General features: G+C 36.2%; 1 protein-coding gene across 19 annotated transcripts in view; it reads right to left on the reverse strand.

Annotated features, from left to right (window-relative positions):
• CCDC171 (coiled-coil domain containing 171) overlaps nt 1–20856 on the reverse strand; it is a 351005-nt gene that overhangs the window by 303772 nt on the left and 26377 nt on the right. For 16 of the 19 annotated variants that reach the window (XR_014056567.1, XR_014056570.1, XR_014056569.1 and 13 more), the window contains 3 exons: nt 16209–16366; nt 6165–6300; nt 1997–2171 (listed from right to left, as the gene is read on the reverse strand). Coding sequence is in view for 13 of the 19 variants with exons in the window: in XM_081499610.1 (XP_081355736.1) it covers nt 1997–2171; nt 6165–6300; nt 16209–16252 (355 nt within the window). In the remaining 6 variants the exon portion in view is untranslated. Of the gene's footprint in view, nt 1–1996; nt 2172–6164; nt 6301–16208; nt 16367–16813; nt 17001–20856 lie in introns of those variants that run through there. The other 3 variants (XM_081499568.1, XM_081499683.1, XM_081499601.1) reach the window with 2 other exon arrangements.

Raw genomic sequence — 20856 nt, forward strand, 5'->3', positions numbered from 1 at the left:
ATTCATATCAATAATTAGAATTTAAATATATAATTCAATTATTTTGCAGGAAAAATTTACATATTGTGAAATTGATAAAAAGTGTACCATTCAAAGAGATTTGATAAGTGCATATACTAGTGTAACCCAAACCCTTATCAAAATGAACATTTCCTTCAATCTGAAAATTTCCCCCTACCTTTTTGGAGTCAGTCCCCCCCACCAACCCATCCTAGAGGTAACCATTGTTCTGATTTTTTTCACCAACAAATATAGTTTTTTCTGTCATAGAACTTCATATAATGGAATCATACAGGACGTCATCTTCTGTGTAAAATTTCACTCAGCATAATATTCTTGAGATTCATTCATGTTATTGAATGTATCAGGAGTTAGTTCATTTTTATTGCTGAGTAGTATTTTATCCAATGACTATACAAAAATGTTTTCTTCTTTTGTCAATGGACATTTAAGGTTTTTCTCCAATTTGAGGCTGTCCTAAATAGGGCTGCAATGAAAATTCTTATACAAGTCTTTTGTGGACAAATGTTTCTCAGAGAAAATACCAAAGAGTGAAATTTCTGGGTCATTGGAAAAAATAATATGCTTATTTTAAAAGAAATTGCCAAGTTTTTTTCTAAAGTAGGTGTACCATTTCACTTTCTCACTAACAAAATATAAGAAAGAGTCCCAGTTGCTCTATATCTGAACATATTTGGTATTGACAGTCATTTCAATTGAAGTCATCTGATGTCTATGCAGTGACAGTCAGTGTGGTTTTAATGTGCATTTCCCTGATGACAAGTGAGGAGAAGCATTTTTCATGTGATTAATGGAATTCTTCTATCTTCCTCTGTTGAAATCATCTGACTTTGGGCAAGTAACTTTCCATCTTTCCTGGACTTCAATTTCTTCATAATTAAATAGAAGTCATTAACTTGTACATCTGGTGCCTTTCAAGTCTTATAATCCTGAGTTCCAGACAGTAGTGTAGTAATTAAATGTCAAAGGTAATCAGAACTATCTTTGACCAATGGCCAGACCAAGACTAAGGATCGTAAGCTTTATAATATTATAACTTTGACATTTGTTGAGCCCATGGAATTAACAAAGCACTTTTGTTTTCTCATTTCATTTTTAAAACAATTTAGTTTCAAGTATCAGTATGTGGCAGAATCAGGACCTAAATCTAAATCTTCTGAATTCATGTTCAGTGTTCTCTTCATTAAAATCAACTGAATACAAGAATGTTCAGGGAAACACTATTCTTAAAAACCAAAAACTAAACACTACCCACTACCACTGTCAACAAAAATGGATGAATATAAGTGTGGTATGTTCACACTATATAGTATTAAACATAAATATTAAGTTCCTTTGACAATAGGGATGAACTCATGAACACAGTGTCGAGGGAAAGCAGTCAGACACAAAAGAGTACATACTATATGATTCCTTTCATATAAAGTACAAAAAGGAGGCAAAATTAATTTTTGCTATTAAAAATCAGGATAGCAGTCATCTATGTGGAAGACTTTGATAATTTTCCATTTCATGACCCAGGTGCTGGTTATAAGTCATACACATAGCTAGGCACATTTCTTTACATATATGATACTCTGTGGTTCCTAAACCTGGCTAATCAACAAATCAGCTGCAAAGCTTCCTGAACATATAGATTCTCTGAAGCTAGAGATTCTGTTTCAGATTACATGGGACAGGAAGCCCATAATTCTTTTTTTAAATCTCTATTTGATTCTACAGATTATTCATGGAACAAGTGCTCTACAAAGTGATTAACAGAATTTTGAACCTCTTTCTATACATATACAAAAAAATTAATGTCAAGTAGATAAATGTTCACATAATTGCCAGAAAGCATACACACAACAGCAAAGTCTGTCTATCCAAAGCCAGTCATACCTCTGCTCTTATATGGAATTCATACACAACACGGAGCAATGATATACAATGACATTGCAACCTTAAACATGGAAAGAAACAGAAATAGTTTTACCACAGAGTTTTTCTTGGATCCTGTGTGCCTCAGCTAGCCTTTCTTCAGCAGCCCGTCTTCCGAGTCCAGCTTCCTTTCTAGCAACAGCCAGGTCATACTCTAAACTTTGTCGCAATGCCTCTCCTTTTTCAACCTCGGATCGTAGCTTGGCAATCTGGCTCTCATAGCTTGCCAGCTAAAAGAGATTCCTGATATCATGAACCAATATTAAAACATGTCTCAAAGGGGCTGGGGAGTGGGGTAAAAAAAAAACATGTCTCCAAGATTATGAGACCGTGTACACAAACACTTAAATTAACACAGAAATTTATTTCTGTAATATTTATAAGACAAGAATTTACACATTGATATTTCCTAAAAGACTGGAAAAGAAGCACTAACCTTAAACTACCAAATAACATTGATTAATTTTCTTATTCTAGAGAATCCACTAGAGAACAAAAATTAAAATGAAAAAAATTCTTATATGAACTTCTTATCCAAAATAAAGAGAAATCAATAGGTTTTAATCAGAAATAGTCATATGTAAAAAAGGCATGACATATAGTAAGCATTTAAAACTTCATTCTCTCCTTCTCTTCTAATCCATAATTGAAATCAAGAACCTAAATATTTTATAAATGCTTACTCTGATAAATATTGATAAATATCATCTATATTATTTCTCTTGACTATATTACTGATAGAGCATAAAGTAATAAAAGTTACAATTCTGCAGGGGTTTTAATAAACAAGTATCTAATTTATCTACTATTTGCGAGAGTGTGAACCAGATGATTTATAAAGTCCCTTCCCATTCTTAAATTCTGTGATCTAAACAAAGATTCATTAAATGATATTAAATACTTGCTATATTTCAAGTACAGTGAAAGTATAAAAACAAATATTATAGAGCTCTTGATCACAAGTAATGAAATGCTATAGAAAGGCATAAGGGATTAGTTTTACAAAAGAGGTAAAAATATTATGATAGTTCAAAGAAAATCAAAATTACTTATTGCTAGAGGGAGAGAAAGAGATGGCAGATGAGAGAGAATGCTATCATAAAGGAAAGCACGGAGCTACTACATCAGGCTAGAAATAACAGTCCAATTATCAAGAAAGAAGAAAAGACAGAAAGAATTTCTAAAGGGCAACATCAGAAATTACCATTAAGTAGCTGTGCAGCTGTTAATATGTAGAACACAGAAGGAGTTACACTCTTTCTAACATATAAAAAATAATTTTCACTTAAAAAATGTTACAAAAGGAACAACTTCAGCACACGTACATTCACAAAATAAGAATCTACAATGATATTTTAATATAGTAAGTTAATGAAAAAAATAAAACCTTAATTACATATTCAAGATAACTCCATTAATTTCAGAATCACTCCATCCCTCCCTGCACAGAAATAAAGCTGTTAACATCTGGGCATTCCCAGTTATGCCAGTCATTTACCTGTTTGTCCTCAGACCCACTCCACCCCCAATCCTTCTCCACACTGCTCTGTATTCCAGGAACTACACGTGCCATGATGACTTGACCATGGCTTCTCAAGAGTCTGAGTCAATGAGAGGCACTGTGCTGTACCTGAGGACAGGAAAGGAGAAGCCAGGGTATTTGTCCCTCTCTCAATCTACCTTGAGTAGCATCTCTTCCTTGTGCTTGCAAATACTTCTGGATAGGCCCTCCATCCATGGCCCTAATTTTTTCAGCCTTAGGAGTAGAAGTGGCTTCCTAATGTTACTACCCTCTGGGTCACCTTAACATCCCCCATTTGTCTTTTTACCTCTTCTGGTACTTGTATAATCAATTCCATTTGGCCATCAAGTAGTATCACTCTTAATATCAGAAATAGTTTCAAGATGGGTTCTCTGTATCTGTGAGCTTGGGTTTTTTTTTTTTTTACTTTTTAAGTTAAATCTATAAATGATATTGAGCTTCCCAGGTGGCTCTAGTGGTAAAGAATATGCCTGCCGATTCAGGAGACTCAGGAGATGCAGATTCAATCCTTGGGTTGGGAAGATCCCCTGGAGGAGGAAATGGTAACCCACTCCAGTATTCTTGCCTAAAGAATCTCATGGACAGAGGAGCCTGGCAGGCTACAGTCCATAGGGTTAAAAAGAGTCAGACACGACTGAAGCGACCTAGCATGCATGCATAAATGATATCATTCAGTATTTGCCTTTCTCTGTCTGACTTATTTCACTTACCATAATGCCCCCAAGGTCCATCTATCTTGTCACAAATGGCAAGATGTCACTCTTTTTATGGCTGAATAATATTCCATTAAATATATGCATTGTGTGTGCATATATACAAACATTTCTTTATCCATTCAGCTATTGATGGACACTTAGATTTTGAAGATATTTTATGCCAATCACCCAGTGTGTTAGTATTAGGAGTACCTGATAAGGCAAATATCTGGCCTTAGTTTTTAGATGGTTTCATTCCTCTCTGCCTTGCTTTATAATGGACACATTTAGAAATCATATGGCTAAAAAAATTAATATATATGTAAAATCATCTAAACAAATAATTGAAACAATAAGAATATATAGTAATTGGAGCTGAACCAATCATAACTACCTATTTTGAGAAAGTTCCCTTTCTTCCATGAGATAATTTTCTATCTCTTTAATGTGAACACATAATTCAAAACATTTTGATCATATAAAAGACAGTTTGAATGTATGTTCTGCTAAGAGAAATATGGTAACTATAAATGTATGTGAAAGAACATATTTAATGGATGAATGATTATCACAATACTAATATTCTCAAGTAAAATGTATGTTTGGTTTTAAAAAATAAGTTTTGGAGATTATGAATAATTAGCACCCATTTAACAAATACAACTTGATATTCAGTATGCAATAATACAACATAAATAAAAGCAATTACTACTTCAATTATTTAAAATTATCTCAACTGTCATTAAAAATACAAATAAAACAGTTACATACTGATCACTTGTCATTTTAATCATAAACCATCATTCCTTAGATAAGCTGAAAAAAACATTTATTCAACACACAATTACTGAGGACCTACTATGTGCCAAAAAGCAACTCGGGAGGTACAGAGACAAAGCATGGTCACTGCATTCAGCTCTCAGGAAGCTTAAGGACTAAAGAAGATTAGGTAAGTATGAAATAAATGTTCTAGCTCTAAAACATCTGTAGCAACATATTATGGAAGACCAGAGAAAAGAGTAATTATTTTCACCTTTAAAAGGCTTTAAAAGGTGTCCCAACAGAACAGCATTGAAATTTAACAAAAACAGAAGGAAAATACACAGTTTACGCTTGACTGTCAATAAATTACAACTAGTATTACTGTTCACAGGCACTTCACAAGTTCTATTTCACCTAATTATCTCAACAACCCTTTAGGACCAGGTTCACAAGGAGAAACCAATGATGTACAAGATAAATAACTTGCTGAAGGTCACATACCTTGTAAATGGAAGGACCAAGAATGAGTCCAGGTCTCTGTAATTCATATTTTTTTCACTACATCAGGCTACCTAAACTGAGCTTTAAGAATGAGTAAGATTTAAATAGAGAAAAAGAAGAAAACAGAGAAAAAAGACAACAGACAGAAGAGACATACACATATAATTCATGAATTATCCTATAGTAAAAATTAACTACTGTCCTTGGAATATATGCATATACATATGAAATATATATATTTATATACACACATGCTAATAAAATAAAAGACATAATGATATAATTTAAAAAGAAACTACGATAATTCATGAATTACACTATGATTAAAAAGTCCATACTCAAATTTGTTTAAGAGACTGTTCTGCGACTGAGACCATAAGGAACCTACATTACGATTTCCAAAATGTCTATAATTTATAAACATCCCTTAGTCACCAAACACATATATCAATTAACACTTTTGATCAAATGTGTTGATCATTAATTAAAATTAAGACAACATACAAATATACACAAAAGTTCATGAAATTTCTACTTTAACACTCCAAAACAATTCCACTATATTTAAAAAATCATGTTATATTAATTTCCTTAAAATTTCCTTAAAAGCACGAGAATGTTATAGTGATAAATGTTGAAACAAGGAGTTTCCAGTATGTGAAATGAATCTAAAATAATCAAACTCTACTTTTAATATTATATAAGAAGAAAATAAATTCTACCTCTGCATTGTGCTTAGTTGTTATTTCTAATTTTTCTTTCTTAGCCCGATGGAGTTTCTTTCTGAGATCAGCAGTAATATCCAAGTCTGTTTCACTTTTAACCATTTGTTTTATATCAGATGAGGCATTCTTCAACCTATCAAAAGAAAATATAATTCTTACTAAGTAAATTTCAGGCACTTCTGGTGTATCTGGTAACTCACTTCTCAAAAAAATAGGGAACATGTTATGGTCCTTGCCCAAAAGAAATGTGCCAGTAAAAGATACTGATTGCAAAAGCTAAGACAGAAATGCAAAGCAGTATATAAACAAATCACTGTCCACTGGGAAACCACCACACTGTTCAAGATAGGTAATTAAAAGTTATGTCATCCTACCATAAGCTGACAAGTTTTGGAGAAGACTGAGTTCTTTCCTTTCTCCTCTTTTAAATAATGTTTTTAAATTATTGCAAATAAAACACATACTACAAAAAGTATAAAAGAATACAGATTCATGCTTTAAAATGAAAGACTAAAGCACTCTACTCTTTTCCCAAAATTAAAATTTTAACCAAAATAACAGCAAAGAGAATTTAGAGATATAAACGCACAAAGAGAATGAGAATAGGAGATGAGACAGTAACTATAAAATATTGGAAGTTGGAATGCAGGTGGGTAAGTGGTGACTGATTGACATAAGCAACCTGAATTCAAAGCCAAGGTAGGCAACTGGATTTACACCAGTCACCAAAAAGCTCACTTCATTGGTAACATCTTTTAAAATGGGGGTAAAAGTAGAGCAGAAAACAGAAGAATTAGTTGAAAGTCTGCCAAAGAAATAATGAGCTCCTCAGATCCTCTACCATATACACCACACACTGGGTATTGATTTCTTTCCCAACTCTGGCAGAACACTAGGGGTTTATTCCCTGGAGAGGATAAAACAGAACATCTCAGGATATCAGATACAAATGTGGTAAGTGTTCCACACCAAAAACAAGAGATTCAAGTAAAAAGATATATAATAAACTAGCATCCTTGATCTTCTAATATTTATTGTCTACCAGAACACTGGCAACCAAAACAGTGACTGGAAGGATCTTCCCTGCAGAATCTAACCAGCAGGCAAAAGAGACCTAAAGAGGATAATGCTAGAGGTTTTCCAGCCAAACAGCTTAACCAGATCAGCTGACAGAGAATACCTCTCACACAGAGCTTCCTATCATTTTTTTTAGGCCTCTGCTTCTAAATATGAACAGCCAGCCAAGGATCACCAGAAATTAAGCAGCATTTAACAAGAAAGACAGAGACCACAAGGGGCAAGGAAGAAGTCAACAATTATTCCAGGGAAAAACAACTTTAAACAGAGAAGAAGGAAAAACCCCTAACATTAAAATGCTCAGAAAAATAGGAAGAGATAAAAAATCCATAAAACAAAAACTAGATGCAATTTTAAATGAAATATTCATATAACAACAAAAAAAAGAGCACTTGGAAATTAAAAACACAAGGTAAGAAACAAAAAACTAACTAAATGAAAGAAAAATATCCAAGATGCCTGAAAAAATTCCAAGCAAAAATAATTTCCACTTTAGAATTTTATGCTCAACAAGTACCACTCAAAGCCAACAGTATGAGAAAGACTATTTCAGTTCTGTAAGACATCAAACCATTTACCTACAATGAATTTTCTCAAGGGGATATTGGAGACTTGCTTCACCAAAATAAAGCCCACACTGAAAAAAAGACATGGGATTCCAGAAGCAGGATATTCAAGACAAGAAAACAGCAAAGGGATGTCTAAGGTAGGACTCTAGAGAGTCCCTTGGACAGCAAGGACATCAAACCAGTCAATCCTAAAAGAAATCAACGCTGAATACTCACTGGAAGGACTGATGCTAACTAAGGCTGAAGCTCCAGTACTTTAGCCACCCGATGTGAAGAGCCAACTTATTGGAAAAGACCCTAATGCTGGGAAAGATTGAGGGCAAAAGGAGAAGGGAGCAGCAGAGGATAAGATGGTTGGATAGCACCACTGACTCAATGGACATGAATCTGAGCAAACTCTGGGAGACTGTGAAGGACAGGGAAGCCTAGCGTGCTTCAATTAATGGGGTAACAAAGAGGTGGACATGACTTAGCAACTGAACAAGACAACAGGAGGATGGAAGGAGGCACCCAGTGAGAACTGTGGGATAATGCCCCAACTGAACTGGCCAACGCCTCCAGGAGTGATTTCTTTAAGAACATGAAAACAGAAAATAACAGAATATATCAACTATGTGAATAATATATTGAGAGATTTATAAAATTTGGCAGGAGAATGAAGTTGAATTCATAAGTACGTGGCAATTAAGTCAAATAAACAGTAAATGAGAAAACTATTAAATTCAAGGAAAACAAGATGTGTAAGAGAGAAAAATTGCCACGAAACACTACTACATGGCTCAACTGGAAATTTTTCACAATTAAATAATAATATAAACATTGAATAACTAATCTAACCAAGATTATATATCACTAAATGAAGGCAGAATAAAAAAGAGAGGCAAACGTGAAAACTAAATTATGAGCTTCTATAGCAGAAAGTCAGTAGATAATGGCTAAACCTAAAAAATCAAATAGCAATATAAAAAATTTTATTGAAGAAATATGGATTTTAAAAAAGCAAAATGATTATTTCTAGGGATAAAGAAAGTTATTTGTCTCAAAGTAATAAGTACTGCTATTTTTCCTAACAGCAGTAAGAAAGCCTTATAGAACAATTAATCTTTTAATGATGTTCATATGCAATTTTAACCACTTAACAGATCACAGCCTCGTCAAGGCAAAGGGGCTTGTGTAACTCAATAAAGCCGTAAGCCATGCCATGCAGGGCTACCCAAGACAGATTGGTCATAGTGAAGAGTTCAGAAAAAAACATGGTCCACTAGAGGAGGAAATGGCAACCCACTCCAGTATTCTTGTCACGAGAACTGCATGTAAAGTATGAAAAGGCAAAAAAATATGTCACTAGAAGATGAGCCAGCCAGGTCAGAAGGTGTACATTGTATTACTGGAGAAGAGCAGAGGACAATTACTAACAGCTCCACAGAAAATTAAATAGCTGGGCCAAAGCAGACATAAAGCTCAGTTGTATGTCCAGTGGGGAAAGTAAAGTCCGATGCTGTAAAGAACAATATTACATAGGCACCTGGAGGGTTCAGTTCAGTCGCTCAGTCGTGTCCAACTCTTTGCAACCCCATAGACTGCAGCACGCCAAGCTTCCCTGTCCATCACCAACTCCCGGAATTTACTCAAACTCATGTCCATTGAGTAGGCGATGCCATCCAACCATCTCATCCTCTGTCGTCCCTTCTCCTCCCATCTTCAATCTTTCCCAGCATCAGGAGCTTTTCAAATGAGTCAGTTCTTCACATTAGGTGGCCAAAGGATTGGAGTTTCAGCTTCAGCATCAGTCCTTCCAATGAATATTCAGGACTGATTTTCTTTAGGATGAACTGGTTGGATCTACTTGCTGTCCAAGGGGCTCTCAAGAGTCTTGCCCAACGCCACAGTTCAAAGGCATCAATTCTTTGGCACTCAGCTTTCTTTATAGTCCAACTCTCACATCTGTACATGACTACTGGAAAAACCACAGCCTTGACTAGACGGACCTTTGTTGGCAAAGAAAAGTCTCTGCTTTTTAATATGCTGTCTAGGTTGGTCATAACTTTTCTTCCAAGGAGTAAGCATCTTTTAATTTCATGGCTGCAGTCACCATCTGCAGTGATTTTGGAGCCCAGAAAAATAAAGTCTGCCACTGTTTCCACTGTTTCCCCATCTATTTCCCATGAAGTGATGGGACCAGATGCCATGATCTTAGTTTTCTGAACGTTGAGCTTTAAGCCAACTTTTTCACTCTCCTCTTTCACTTTCATCAAGAGGCTCTTTAGTTCTTCTTTGCTTTATGCCATAAGGGTGGTGTCATCTGCATATCTGAGGTTATTGATATTTCTCCCGGCAATCTTGATTCCAGCTTGGGCTTCATCCAGTCCAGCGTTTCTCATGATGTATTCTGCATATAAGTTAAATAAGCAGGGTGACAATATACAGCCTTGATCTTGATGTACTCCTTTTCCTATTTGGAACCAGTCTGTTGTTCCATGTCCAGTTAGAACTGTTGCTTCCTGACCTGCACACAGATTTCTCAAGAGGCAGGTCAGATGGTCTAGTATTCCCATCTCTTTCAGAAGTTTCCACAGTTTGTGGTGATCCACACAGTCAAAGGCTTTGGTATAGTCAATAAAGCAGAAAGAGATGCTTTTCTGGAACTCTCTTGCTTTTTCGATGACCCAGTGGATGTTGGCAATTTGATCTCTGGTTCCTCTGCCTTTTCTAAAACCAGCTTCAATATCTGGAAGTTCACGGATGATGTATTGTTGAAGCCTGTTTGGAGAATTTTGAGCATTACTTTACTAGCGTGTGAGATGAGTGCAATTGTGTGGTAGTTTGAGCATTCTTTGGCATTGCCTTTCTTTGGGATTGGGATGAAAACTGACCTTTTCCAGTCCTGTGGCCACTGTTGAGTTTTCCAAATTTGCTGACATATTGAGTGCAGCACTTTCACAGCATCAGCTTTTAGGATTTGAAACAGCACAACTGGAATTCCATCACCTCCACTAGTTTTTTTCCTAGTGATGCTTCCTAAGGCCCACTTGACTTCACATTCCAGGATGTCTGGCTCTAGGTGAGTGATCACACCATCGTGATTATCTGGGTCGTGAAGATCTTTTTTGTATAGTTCTTCTGTATATTCTTACCACCTCTTCTTAATATCTTCTGCTTCTATTATTAGGTCCATACCGTTTCTGTCCTTTATTGAGCTCATCTTTGCATGAAATGTTCCTTTGGTATCTCTCATTTTCTTGAAGAGATCTCTAGTCTTTCCCATTCTATAGTTTTCCTCTATTTCTTTGCACTGATCACTGAAGGTGGCTTTCTTATCTCTCCTTGCTATTCTTTGGAACTCTGCATTCAAATGGGTATATCTTTCCTTTTCTCCTTTGCTTTTCGCTTCTCTTCTTTTCACAGCTATTTGTAAGGCCTCCTCAGAGAGCCATTTTGCTTTTGTGCATTTCTTTTTCTTGGGGAAAAGGAAGGGTTTGCCATTCCCTTCTCCAGTGGGCCACATTTTGTCAGAACCCTCCACCATGACCCATCCGTCTTGGGTGGCCCTACACAGCATGGCTCATAGTTTCACTGAGTTAGACAAGGCTGTGGTCCATGTGATTAGATTAGTTAGTTTTCTGTGATTGTGGTTTTCAGTCTGTCTGCCCTCTGATGGAGAAGGATAAGAGGCTTATAGAAGCTTCCTGATGGGAGAGACAAATGGTACTGAAACAACTGACAGTCACAGGCAAAATGATAAATTTAGACCCTTACCTCACACCATACATTAAAAAGTAACTTCAGGGACTTCCCTGTTAGTCCTGCAGTTAAGAATCCACCTGGCAATGCAGGGGATAGAGGTTCCATCCCTTGTCAAGGAACTAAAGATACCATCTGCCACTGAGCAACTAAGCCTGCGCACAACTGCTGAGCCTGCAGGCCACAACTAGAGAGTCCGTGCACCGCAGGGAAAAAGCTCCACATGACTCAATGAAGATCCCACATGCCGCAACTAAAACCCGATGCAGTCAAATAAATACATATGTTTTTTTTTAAGTAACTTAAAATGGAGCCCAGACTTACGTGTAAGAACTAAAATTATAAAAATTCTAGAAAACACAGGAGAAAAATCTTCATGACCTTAAGTTGGGCATAGATTTCTTAGATATGAAGCCAAAAGCACAATCCATAAAGAAAAAGAATTGAACTTTATAAAAATTGGTAACTCTTACACTTCAAAAGACATTATTAAGAAAACGAAATCAAGCCAACAAATGGGAAAAAAATATTAGCAAAGCATATACCTGATAATGACTTGTATCCAGAATATGTAAAGAACTCTTAAAGCTCAGTAACAAAAAGACAAATAAAAATTTAAAACGGGGCAAACAATCTCAGTAGGCTTTTCATCAATGAAGATACACAAATGGCCAAAAAATGCACCTGCAAAAATGTTCAGCATCATTGCTCTTTAGGAAAATAAAAATAAAATCACCGTGACATATCACTTTCACTAGATTGGCTATAATCAAAAAGTCAGAAAATAACAAGCGCTGGTGAGGATGGGGAGAAGCTAAAACCCTTATACATTGCTGGTAGAAATGTAGTATGGTTCAGTCACTTCAGAATGCAATTTGGCAGTTTCTTAAAATTGTTAACATAAATTTACTATATGACAGAAGTAATAGTGTTCCTAAGAACCTACCCAAGAGAAATGAAATAGTATTTCCACGCAAAGACTTGTACACAAGTGCTCACAGCAGCATTCTTTATAATAGGCAAAATGTGGAAACAATCCAAATGTCCATCAACTGGTGGATAGTTAAACAAAATGTACATATTCATAAAACGGAATATTCAGCAATAAGAAGAAACAAAGTACTGACACATGTTATGGCATGATAAATCCAAAGAACATGGCTAATGAAAGAAGACAGACACAAATGATCTCATATTGTATGATCCCATTTATACGAATTATTCAAAAAATGCAAATCTACAGAAATAGAAAGTAGATCAGTGGTAAACAGCCGAGTTTAAATAATTTCATTGGTCCAAATTCTAGAATTCTGAAGAGTAATATACTTACTAAAAATTATGATACATGTATATTAATTTGGCAAGCTGGTCCCCAAATATCGAAAAAGCAAGATACTAAATATTGTAAATATTATTCTAATTTTTAAAATATGTATTTATAAATATATGTGTATGTTCAAAAGAAAAATTCTGTGCAGATATATACCAAAATACTATCAGTGTTAGCTCTTAAATGGTAAGATTATAAGCAGCTTCATTATTTCATTCACTTGTTTTTTTAAATAATTAGCCAATAAATAGCCAAAGCAATCTTGAGAAAGAAGAATGGAACTGGAGGAATCAACCTGCCTGACTTCAGGCTCTACTACAAAGCCACAGTTATCAAGATAGTATGGTACTGGCACAAGGACAAAAATATAGATCAATGGAACAAAATAGAAAGCCCAGAGATAAATCCATGCACCTATGGACACCTTATCTTTGACAAAGGAGGCAAAAATATACAACGGAGAAAAGACAATCTCTTTAACAAGTGGTGCTGGCAAAACTGGTCAACCACTTGTAAAAGAATGAAACTAGAACACTTTCTAACACCATACACAAAAATATACTTAAAATGGATTAAAGATCTAAACGTAAGACCAGAAACTATAAAACTCCTAGAGAAAAACATAGGCAAAACACTCTCCGACGTAAACCACAGCAGGATCCTCTATGACCCACTTCCCAGAATATTGGAAATCAAAGCAAAAATAAACAAATGGGACCTAATTAAAATTAAAAGCTTTTGCACAACAAAGGAAAGTATAAGCAAGGTGAAAAGACAGCCTTCAGAATGGGAGAAAATAACAGCAAACAAAGCAATGGACAAAAAATTAATCTCAAAAATATACAAGCAACTCCTGCAGCTCAGTTCCAGAAAAATAAACAACCCAATCAAAAAGTGGGCCATAGAACTAAACAGACACTTCTCCAAAGAAGACATACAGATGGCTAACAAACACATGAAAAGATGCTCAACATCACTCATTATTAGAGAAATGCAAATCAAAACCACAATGAGGTACCATTTCACGCCAGTCAGAATGGCTGCTATCCAAAAGTCTACAAGCAATAAATGCTGGAGAGGGTGTGGAGAAAAGGGAACCCTCTTACACTGTTGGTGGGAATGCAAACTAGTACAGCCACTAGAGAGAACAGTGTGGAGATTCCTGAAAAAACTGGAAATAGAACCGCCATATGACCCAGAAATCCCACTGCTGGGCATACACACTGAGGAAACCAGAATTGAAAGAGACATGTGTACCCCAATGTTCATCGCAGCACTGTTTATAATAGCCAGGACATGGAAGCAGCCTAGATGCCCATCAGCAGATGAATGGATAAGGAAGCTGTGGTACGTATACACAATGGAATATTACTCAGCCATTAAAAATAATACATTCGAATCAGTTCTAATGAGGTGGATGAAACTGGTGCCTATTATACAGAGTGAAGTAAGCCAGAAAGAAAAACACCAATACAGTATACTAACACATATATATGGTATTTAGTTAATCAGTAAAGATAACCCTGTATGCAAGACATCAAAAGAGACACAGATAAATAGAACAGTATTATGGACTCTATGGGAGAGGGCGAGGGCGGGAGGATATGGGAGAATGGCATGGAAGCATGTAAATTATCATACATGAAACAAATCGCCAGTCCAGGTTTGATGCATGATACAGGGTGCTCAGGGCTGGTGCACCAGGATGACCCGGAGGGATGGGGTGGGGAGGGAGGTGGGAGGAGGGTTCTGGAAGGGGAAAACATGTACACCCATGGTGGATTCATGTCAATGTATGGCAAAACAAATACAATATTGTAAAGTTAAAAAATAGATAAATAAACTAATTTTAAAAAAAAATTATGATACATGTATATTAATTTGGCAAGCTGGTCCCCCAAATATCAAAAAAGCAAGACATCAAATACTGTAAATATTATTCTAATTTTTAAAATATGTATTTATAAATATATGTGTATGTTCAAAAGAAAAATTCTGTGCAGATATATACCAAAATACTATTAGTGTTAACTCTTAAGTAGTAAGATTATAAGCAGTTTCATTGTTTCATTCACTTGTTTTTTTAAATAATTATAAAAACACAGGCATTATCAGCATTAAAATATGTATTAAAATATACATATCTATGTGCATATATAAAATCAGCTATTAGAGCAAGAAGGAACCTTGAAGATACCCTGTTTAGCAGTATCTGAACCATCTTCACTAAAGTGGTAGAGAACCAACTGATGAGACCTCACTCTTAACCCTTGAAACATATGGTAAAACAAAGAATTCTTGAGATAAAATTTGAACAAAGAAAAATGTTAATATTTTACTCATTTATTCTCTATCTTGCTCCAGAAAGAATTTAAGGTAGCTCCTGGAGACAGGTGGAAAATGTTTATATAGCAAATCCTATTTATAAAGCAAAGTACATGTTAGCCACCATACTTGCCCCACCCACACATTCCTGCTGAAAAGGTGCACAAAATGAGTTCTTCTCTAAATGTGAGCCATTACTATCCCTAGCCCATACCCGTTGCTTCTGTAAAATATATTTAAAAGGGAAAACTAAAAAAGAAAACTTAAAAACAGATAAAATTCAACCTTATGGCATTTATTATCAGATTCAACAAACAAAAAATTACTCTGTAATGTGATTATAAAAGTTTCTAAACACTTAGTTTCAATTTCTGTACTTACTTCTTTGTAAACCAGGTTTTGAGTTGCACTCTCCAGAATGGCTCCATTTTATATTACAGACTTAAGAGTTTTTATATTATACACATGAGAAATGAATAAACCAAAGGCAGGCACCTCACTCAAAGGCAGATACGAATGGTACAAAAAAAGGTGAGCAACAGCAATTCTTAGAATGTAAACTCCAAGTAAAGGAGCAGTTAGCAACAGGAGCTAAAACTAACAAAATGCTTAACTGGAGGGATGAATCAGTTGGGACAATGAAGAAGTAATACAAAAACAGAGCAACACATATTATGGCAAGCCAAGTAATAATGAATAAGCAGAAGAAAAGATTCAGAGAAGTGAAAAAGAATAAGCAAGTCTCTAGGGACCAGAGAAAGTGCAGACACTGACTTTTGTGCACTGAGTTAACAAAGGAGCACAAAGAGCCACATAAAGTCTTCAGACTCAGGTCTGATTTTTACCAGGCATCACCCCTGCTCCTCCAGTCCCGTGAAATTTCCATTTCCCTTACCATCTCATGAGAATTCTTACAATCAGCCATTCCAACCACTTACTTCTCCATGGTCCCTGCAACCAAAACCATTCCTCAACTAGTAGAATATACTGTAGGCTTACCTCTGGATATCACCAGGGGTATTACTCGAAGTGTTCGAATTCATGACAAGTCTTCCAACTCTTTCAAAATACCACACTGTTGCTTAATGATATACTTTGTTACTGATGATTTAAACTGTCCAAGATGTCTGTGGTTTACAGGTTACACGGACTGAAGTCTGTTGAAGTAAACCATATAATAGTAGTTACTTATGTGAGTCCTGAGACAATGAGTGATTTTTCTTTTATGTATGTACGTGTGTGTGTATATATATATATATATAAAAAACATTATCTTTATCCATTCATCTATTGATGGACACTTAAAAGATATTTTGTACCAATAACCCAGTGTGTTAACATTAGGAGTACCTGATAAGGCAAAAATCTGGCCTTTGTTTTTAAATAGTTTTATTCCTCTCTGCTTTGCTTTATAATGGACATATTTTAAAATTATATGGCTAAAAAATTAATACAAGAGGCCAGGGCATTGAATGATAATTACTTGAATGATAAATGACCCACCAAGGCACACACACCATCATGAAGGAAAAACAGAAGAATTATTGAGTAAAATTGTAGGTGTCCAAGGATAGCTAGAAGACCTCCCCCCACCAAAATCTAACCTGATCCGTCCCTGCTCGTAATAAACAACCCTGAGAGAGATCACTGAAAGAAGGACTCAAATAAGACAACTGAGATGTAGACCCAAACACAGTACTAAGAACTGGACTAATGGTTCCTAGAGCCAAACACAAGGAGATCTTCAAAACACTGATTCACACGGATGATGCACAATAGCTTGACCTAGGACAAAGAAGATGGAACGTTTACTAAGATGAGGGGGGAAATCCTATTTTATTTTATTCCTCCTAAATACTACGTTTGAGAACAGTGGTAGACAAACAAACAAACACCACTATCATTAATTTACTGGACACCTAGTGCAGTAAGCACCGTCCTTGGTACTTTATACACAGAGCTATAGAACTCTGATCCTTACAACACCACAATATAAAGATTATCCCATTTTTTAAAAGAGAAATCTAAGACAGATATTAGAAGTAATTTGTCAAAAGTCACATAGTTACAGGACCAAAATTCCAACTCATTACTATCTAACTATATAACTCTAAGCCCAAGCTCATTCTACAAGGTCACTGTTGGTACAGGTAAACTATAATTATCTTACCTGAGGTTTATTATCCTCATTTCAATTACAGAAATGCATCTGATTCAGAGAGGCTTAAATGACTTGCCTATAGCCAGTCAGCTACTCAGTAGAGTACACCAAAGAATCAAGCTCTTCTGATACTGAGTCTCAAAATCTTTTCATCTTACCACCGTGCCCTCAAAGCTCATACTCCAAAGAATCTGCCTTCAGAATGAAGTAAAAGAGTTTGAACTTAGAAAGAAGGGACTCTTTTATACTTAAGAGTAATGTCCAAGGCTCAAAAGTACATATACATAATGTTTTCTATTTTTGTGAAAGGAATTAAATACACACACACACACCACACGTGCAAACTTATGTGACACAAACAGAACCTCTATTTACCTCACAGGAAAAGAATTTACATACTTAGAGCCTTAATAAAATCTGTGTTTTTGACTTTGTTTTGATCTTGGGCAGAGAAATGTGGGGAAAGGTAGGTAACCAAACTTTAATATAATTGTTTCAATAAAGCTAAACTGACGAGAACCACCCTTTTCAGTGCATTATTTTGGTATCAAACATCTTCAGACCTGAACGGTCGTCTAGAGAGAAAGGGTCTTCCCTAGCTCAGGTTGATTTCCAGATCACTGATACAGACAGCGTAACAAGCAGTTGGTTTCCCATGATCTCTGCCCCCTGGTGTTTCTCTCTAGTATAATACCCTCCCCTTTACTGGGCAGAACCTGAGACTTGCTTCTAACCAAGAGCACATGGCGAAGGTGACAGGCTGCACTCCCATGATTACTCTCTGTTATATACGACTCTGTCCTAGCTGACGAGGTGAGAGATCACCCCCAGCACACTGTCACACTGTGAACTGCCAACGTAGAGGGCCAGTTGACAGGGAACTGCAGGCACCCTCCACAACAGCAGAAAAAAGCCAGATCCCTCGGGCATACAGATGCCAACAGGAAACACATTCTGGGGAATTCCCTGGGGATCCAGTGGTCAGGATCCTGCGCTCTCACTGTAGGAAGCACAGGTTTGACCCCTGGTCAGGGAACCAAGATTCTACAGGCCGATTCTGCAAGCAGCATGGCATAGCCAAAAATAACAAAAGACATTCTGCAAACAACTTGAATGAACAAGGTAGCAAATTCTTTCAAGTCAAGGCTCCACACCAGAATGCTGTCAGCAGCTCCTTGATTGCAACTTCCTGAAATTCTGAACAGAGGGCCCACCTATGCAGTGCCCAGATGCCCAACCTACAGAAACTGAGAAATAATAAATCAGGGCTATTTTAAGCCCCTAAGTTTGTGGTAACTTGTTACACAACAATAGAAAATGAATATAGATAACAAGCTTGAAAACGCATTTGCAGAGTTAAAAAGAAAAGAAAAAGAGTTAATATGTAAAGTACAAAATGGATTCTGACATCAACCCCGCCTATGTGTGTGCATGTCTCTTTGTTTTTCCATAGGTTAATCTCCTAATGAATTTACATAGCAGAGTTTGTAAAAATCCTATCTAAGGTAACAAGATAGAAAAACTAGAAAACCATGGACAATGTTTACAACAAAAAGAATTACAAAATACAAATGAATCAGGGCAAACCAGCAACAACCACAAAACCCACATGGAAGTGGAGGTGTCCATACAGAAGAAAGCAGAGGGAAATAACAAGACCCCCCTGAAAGAACCCCCAAAGGATCAACAGATAGTTAATGGAAAGCATGGCAGGAAAATCTGAGAGCAAGGGCTGAAAAGGACACATGAAACAGACATGTGGTAAAAGAGTGTTGAAGGGTTGGTACCATTCAGCCTCACAGACTTGCACTACTGACTTGCCAAGGTGCCCTTCCTGAATAGGGGCCCACACTAGTGAGAATCAGTAGACAATGGAATCAGGGGAAATAAAGACAAAGTGAAGAGATAGCTCAGACCAAACTGTAGGAGGAAACAGGACCAGGAAATCTCAGTACCAAGCACTCACAACAGAAGAAGACAGGGTCTTGTGAATTCTGAAAAGCTTTCCTTTACCTTGCTCAAAATTCAGGAAGACTAACCTTTCATAAAAAGGTTATGAACAGAAAAGCAGAGTGTTCAAATTTCATACAAATATGAGGAGAAAGAGAGTAAGGAACAGAATGGACTCCTGAAAATGAAAGAATGACAGAAAGACAAGTGCACAAATCAGATTAAAATCATAACTTACTATTTCAAAACAAGCTACAAGGGGGACTTCCCTGGTGGTCCAGTGGCTAAGACTCCGTGTTCCCAATGCAGAGAGGGCCTGGGTTGGATCCCTGATCAGGAACTAGATCCCACAAACCGCAACTAAGGTCTCACATCCCAGATCTAAGATTCCACATGCTGCTGCAACAAAGGTCAAAGATCTCATGGGCCCAAACTAAGACCCAGCACAGACAAATAAATAAAAGTAAATATTGAAAAAGATGAGCTACAAGACATTAACAAAATGGTATAAGGCATTAAAGAATAGGAATCAGAATTAGAAAACATCAGACATAAGATCAGACAAAGATTAGAAAGATTAAAAAAAAAATTTCTGCAGTGAAGACTAAAGTAGAGGGAACAAGAGTAAATATACATGATAAAAAAAAACTCTTAAAGGACTTAAAAAACGAAATAGAAGTAAAATTTTTAAACAAAAATTTAAGAAAAAGACCAAAATGATTCACGAGAATGTGAAAATACACTGAAAACAGGCAAAGAATAACCAACATGGAAATAACAGAAGTCCCTGAATAAGCGATAAAGCAAGGAAGACAGAACAAATACTAAAAACTGTAATTCAAGAAAACTTTTCTTAAATATAAAAAGATTCTAATCCACAGTTCCAAAAAACAGGCTGCATATCTGAGAACATGAACCCAGCACAATCAACACCAAGACATATTCTAAGATAACTACTGGACTTTAGTAAAAAGTTGTACACAACTGTTCATAGCAGCCTTGTGCATAAAGAGCCAGGAAGTAAAAACCCAAATATCCATCAATTCGCCAATATATAAACAAACATGAAATATTATTCAACCATAAAAAGGAATGAAGTACCAATATATGCCACAACATGGATGAATGTTGAAAACATTATGCTAAATGAAAGAAGCCAGACACAAAAGGACACATATTGTATAATTCCGTTATCTATGAACAAATTGATACCCCAAAGCCATACCCTTCCATCATCATTCCTACTGTATACACACAAACATCCCTTCTCCAGGTATCACACTTAGATGATCTCATTTCACTCTACACCAACCCCAAGGGGAAGATACTGTTAATATCCCCATTTTATACCCTGGGAAACTGGGGCTTAAAGATACTCAGTCACTTGTTCAAAGTCACATCTCTAGTAAGTGACAGAGTAAGGATTCAAATCCAAATTAGCTATCTCCAGAGCTTTGCTATGTACCTTTGCTATTAACCTTCAATACACGGCTCACTCGGTGGCTTCCCTCGCATATCAGGGAAGCAATTCTGCTC

This window comes from Giraffa tippelskirchi, chromosome 1 (assembly GCF_054371585.1).
Source record: "Giraffa tippelskirchi isolate mGirTip1 chromosome 1, T2T-mGirTip1v1.2.pri, whole genome shotgun sequence".
Lineage (NCBI taxonomy): Eukaryota > Metazoa > Chordata > Mammalia > Artiodactyla > Giraffidae > Giraffa > Giraffa tippelskirchi.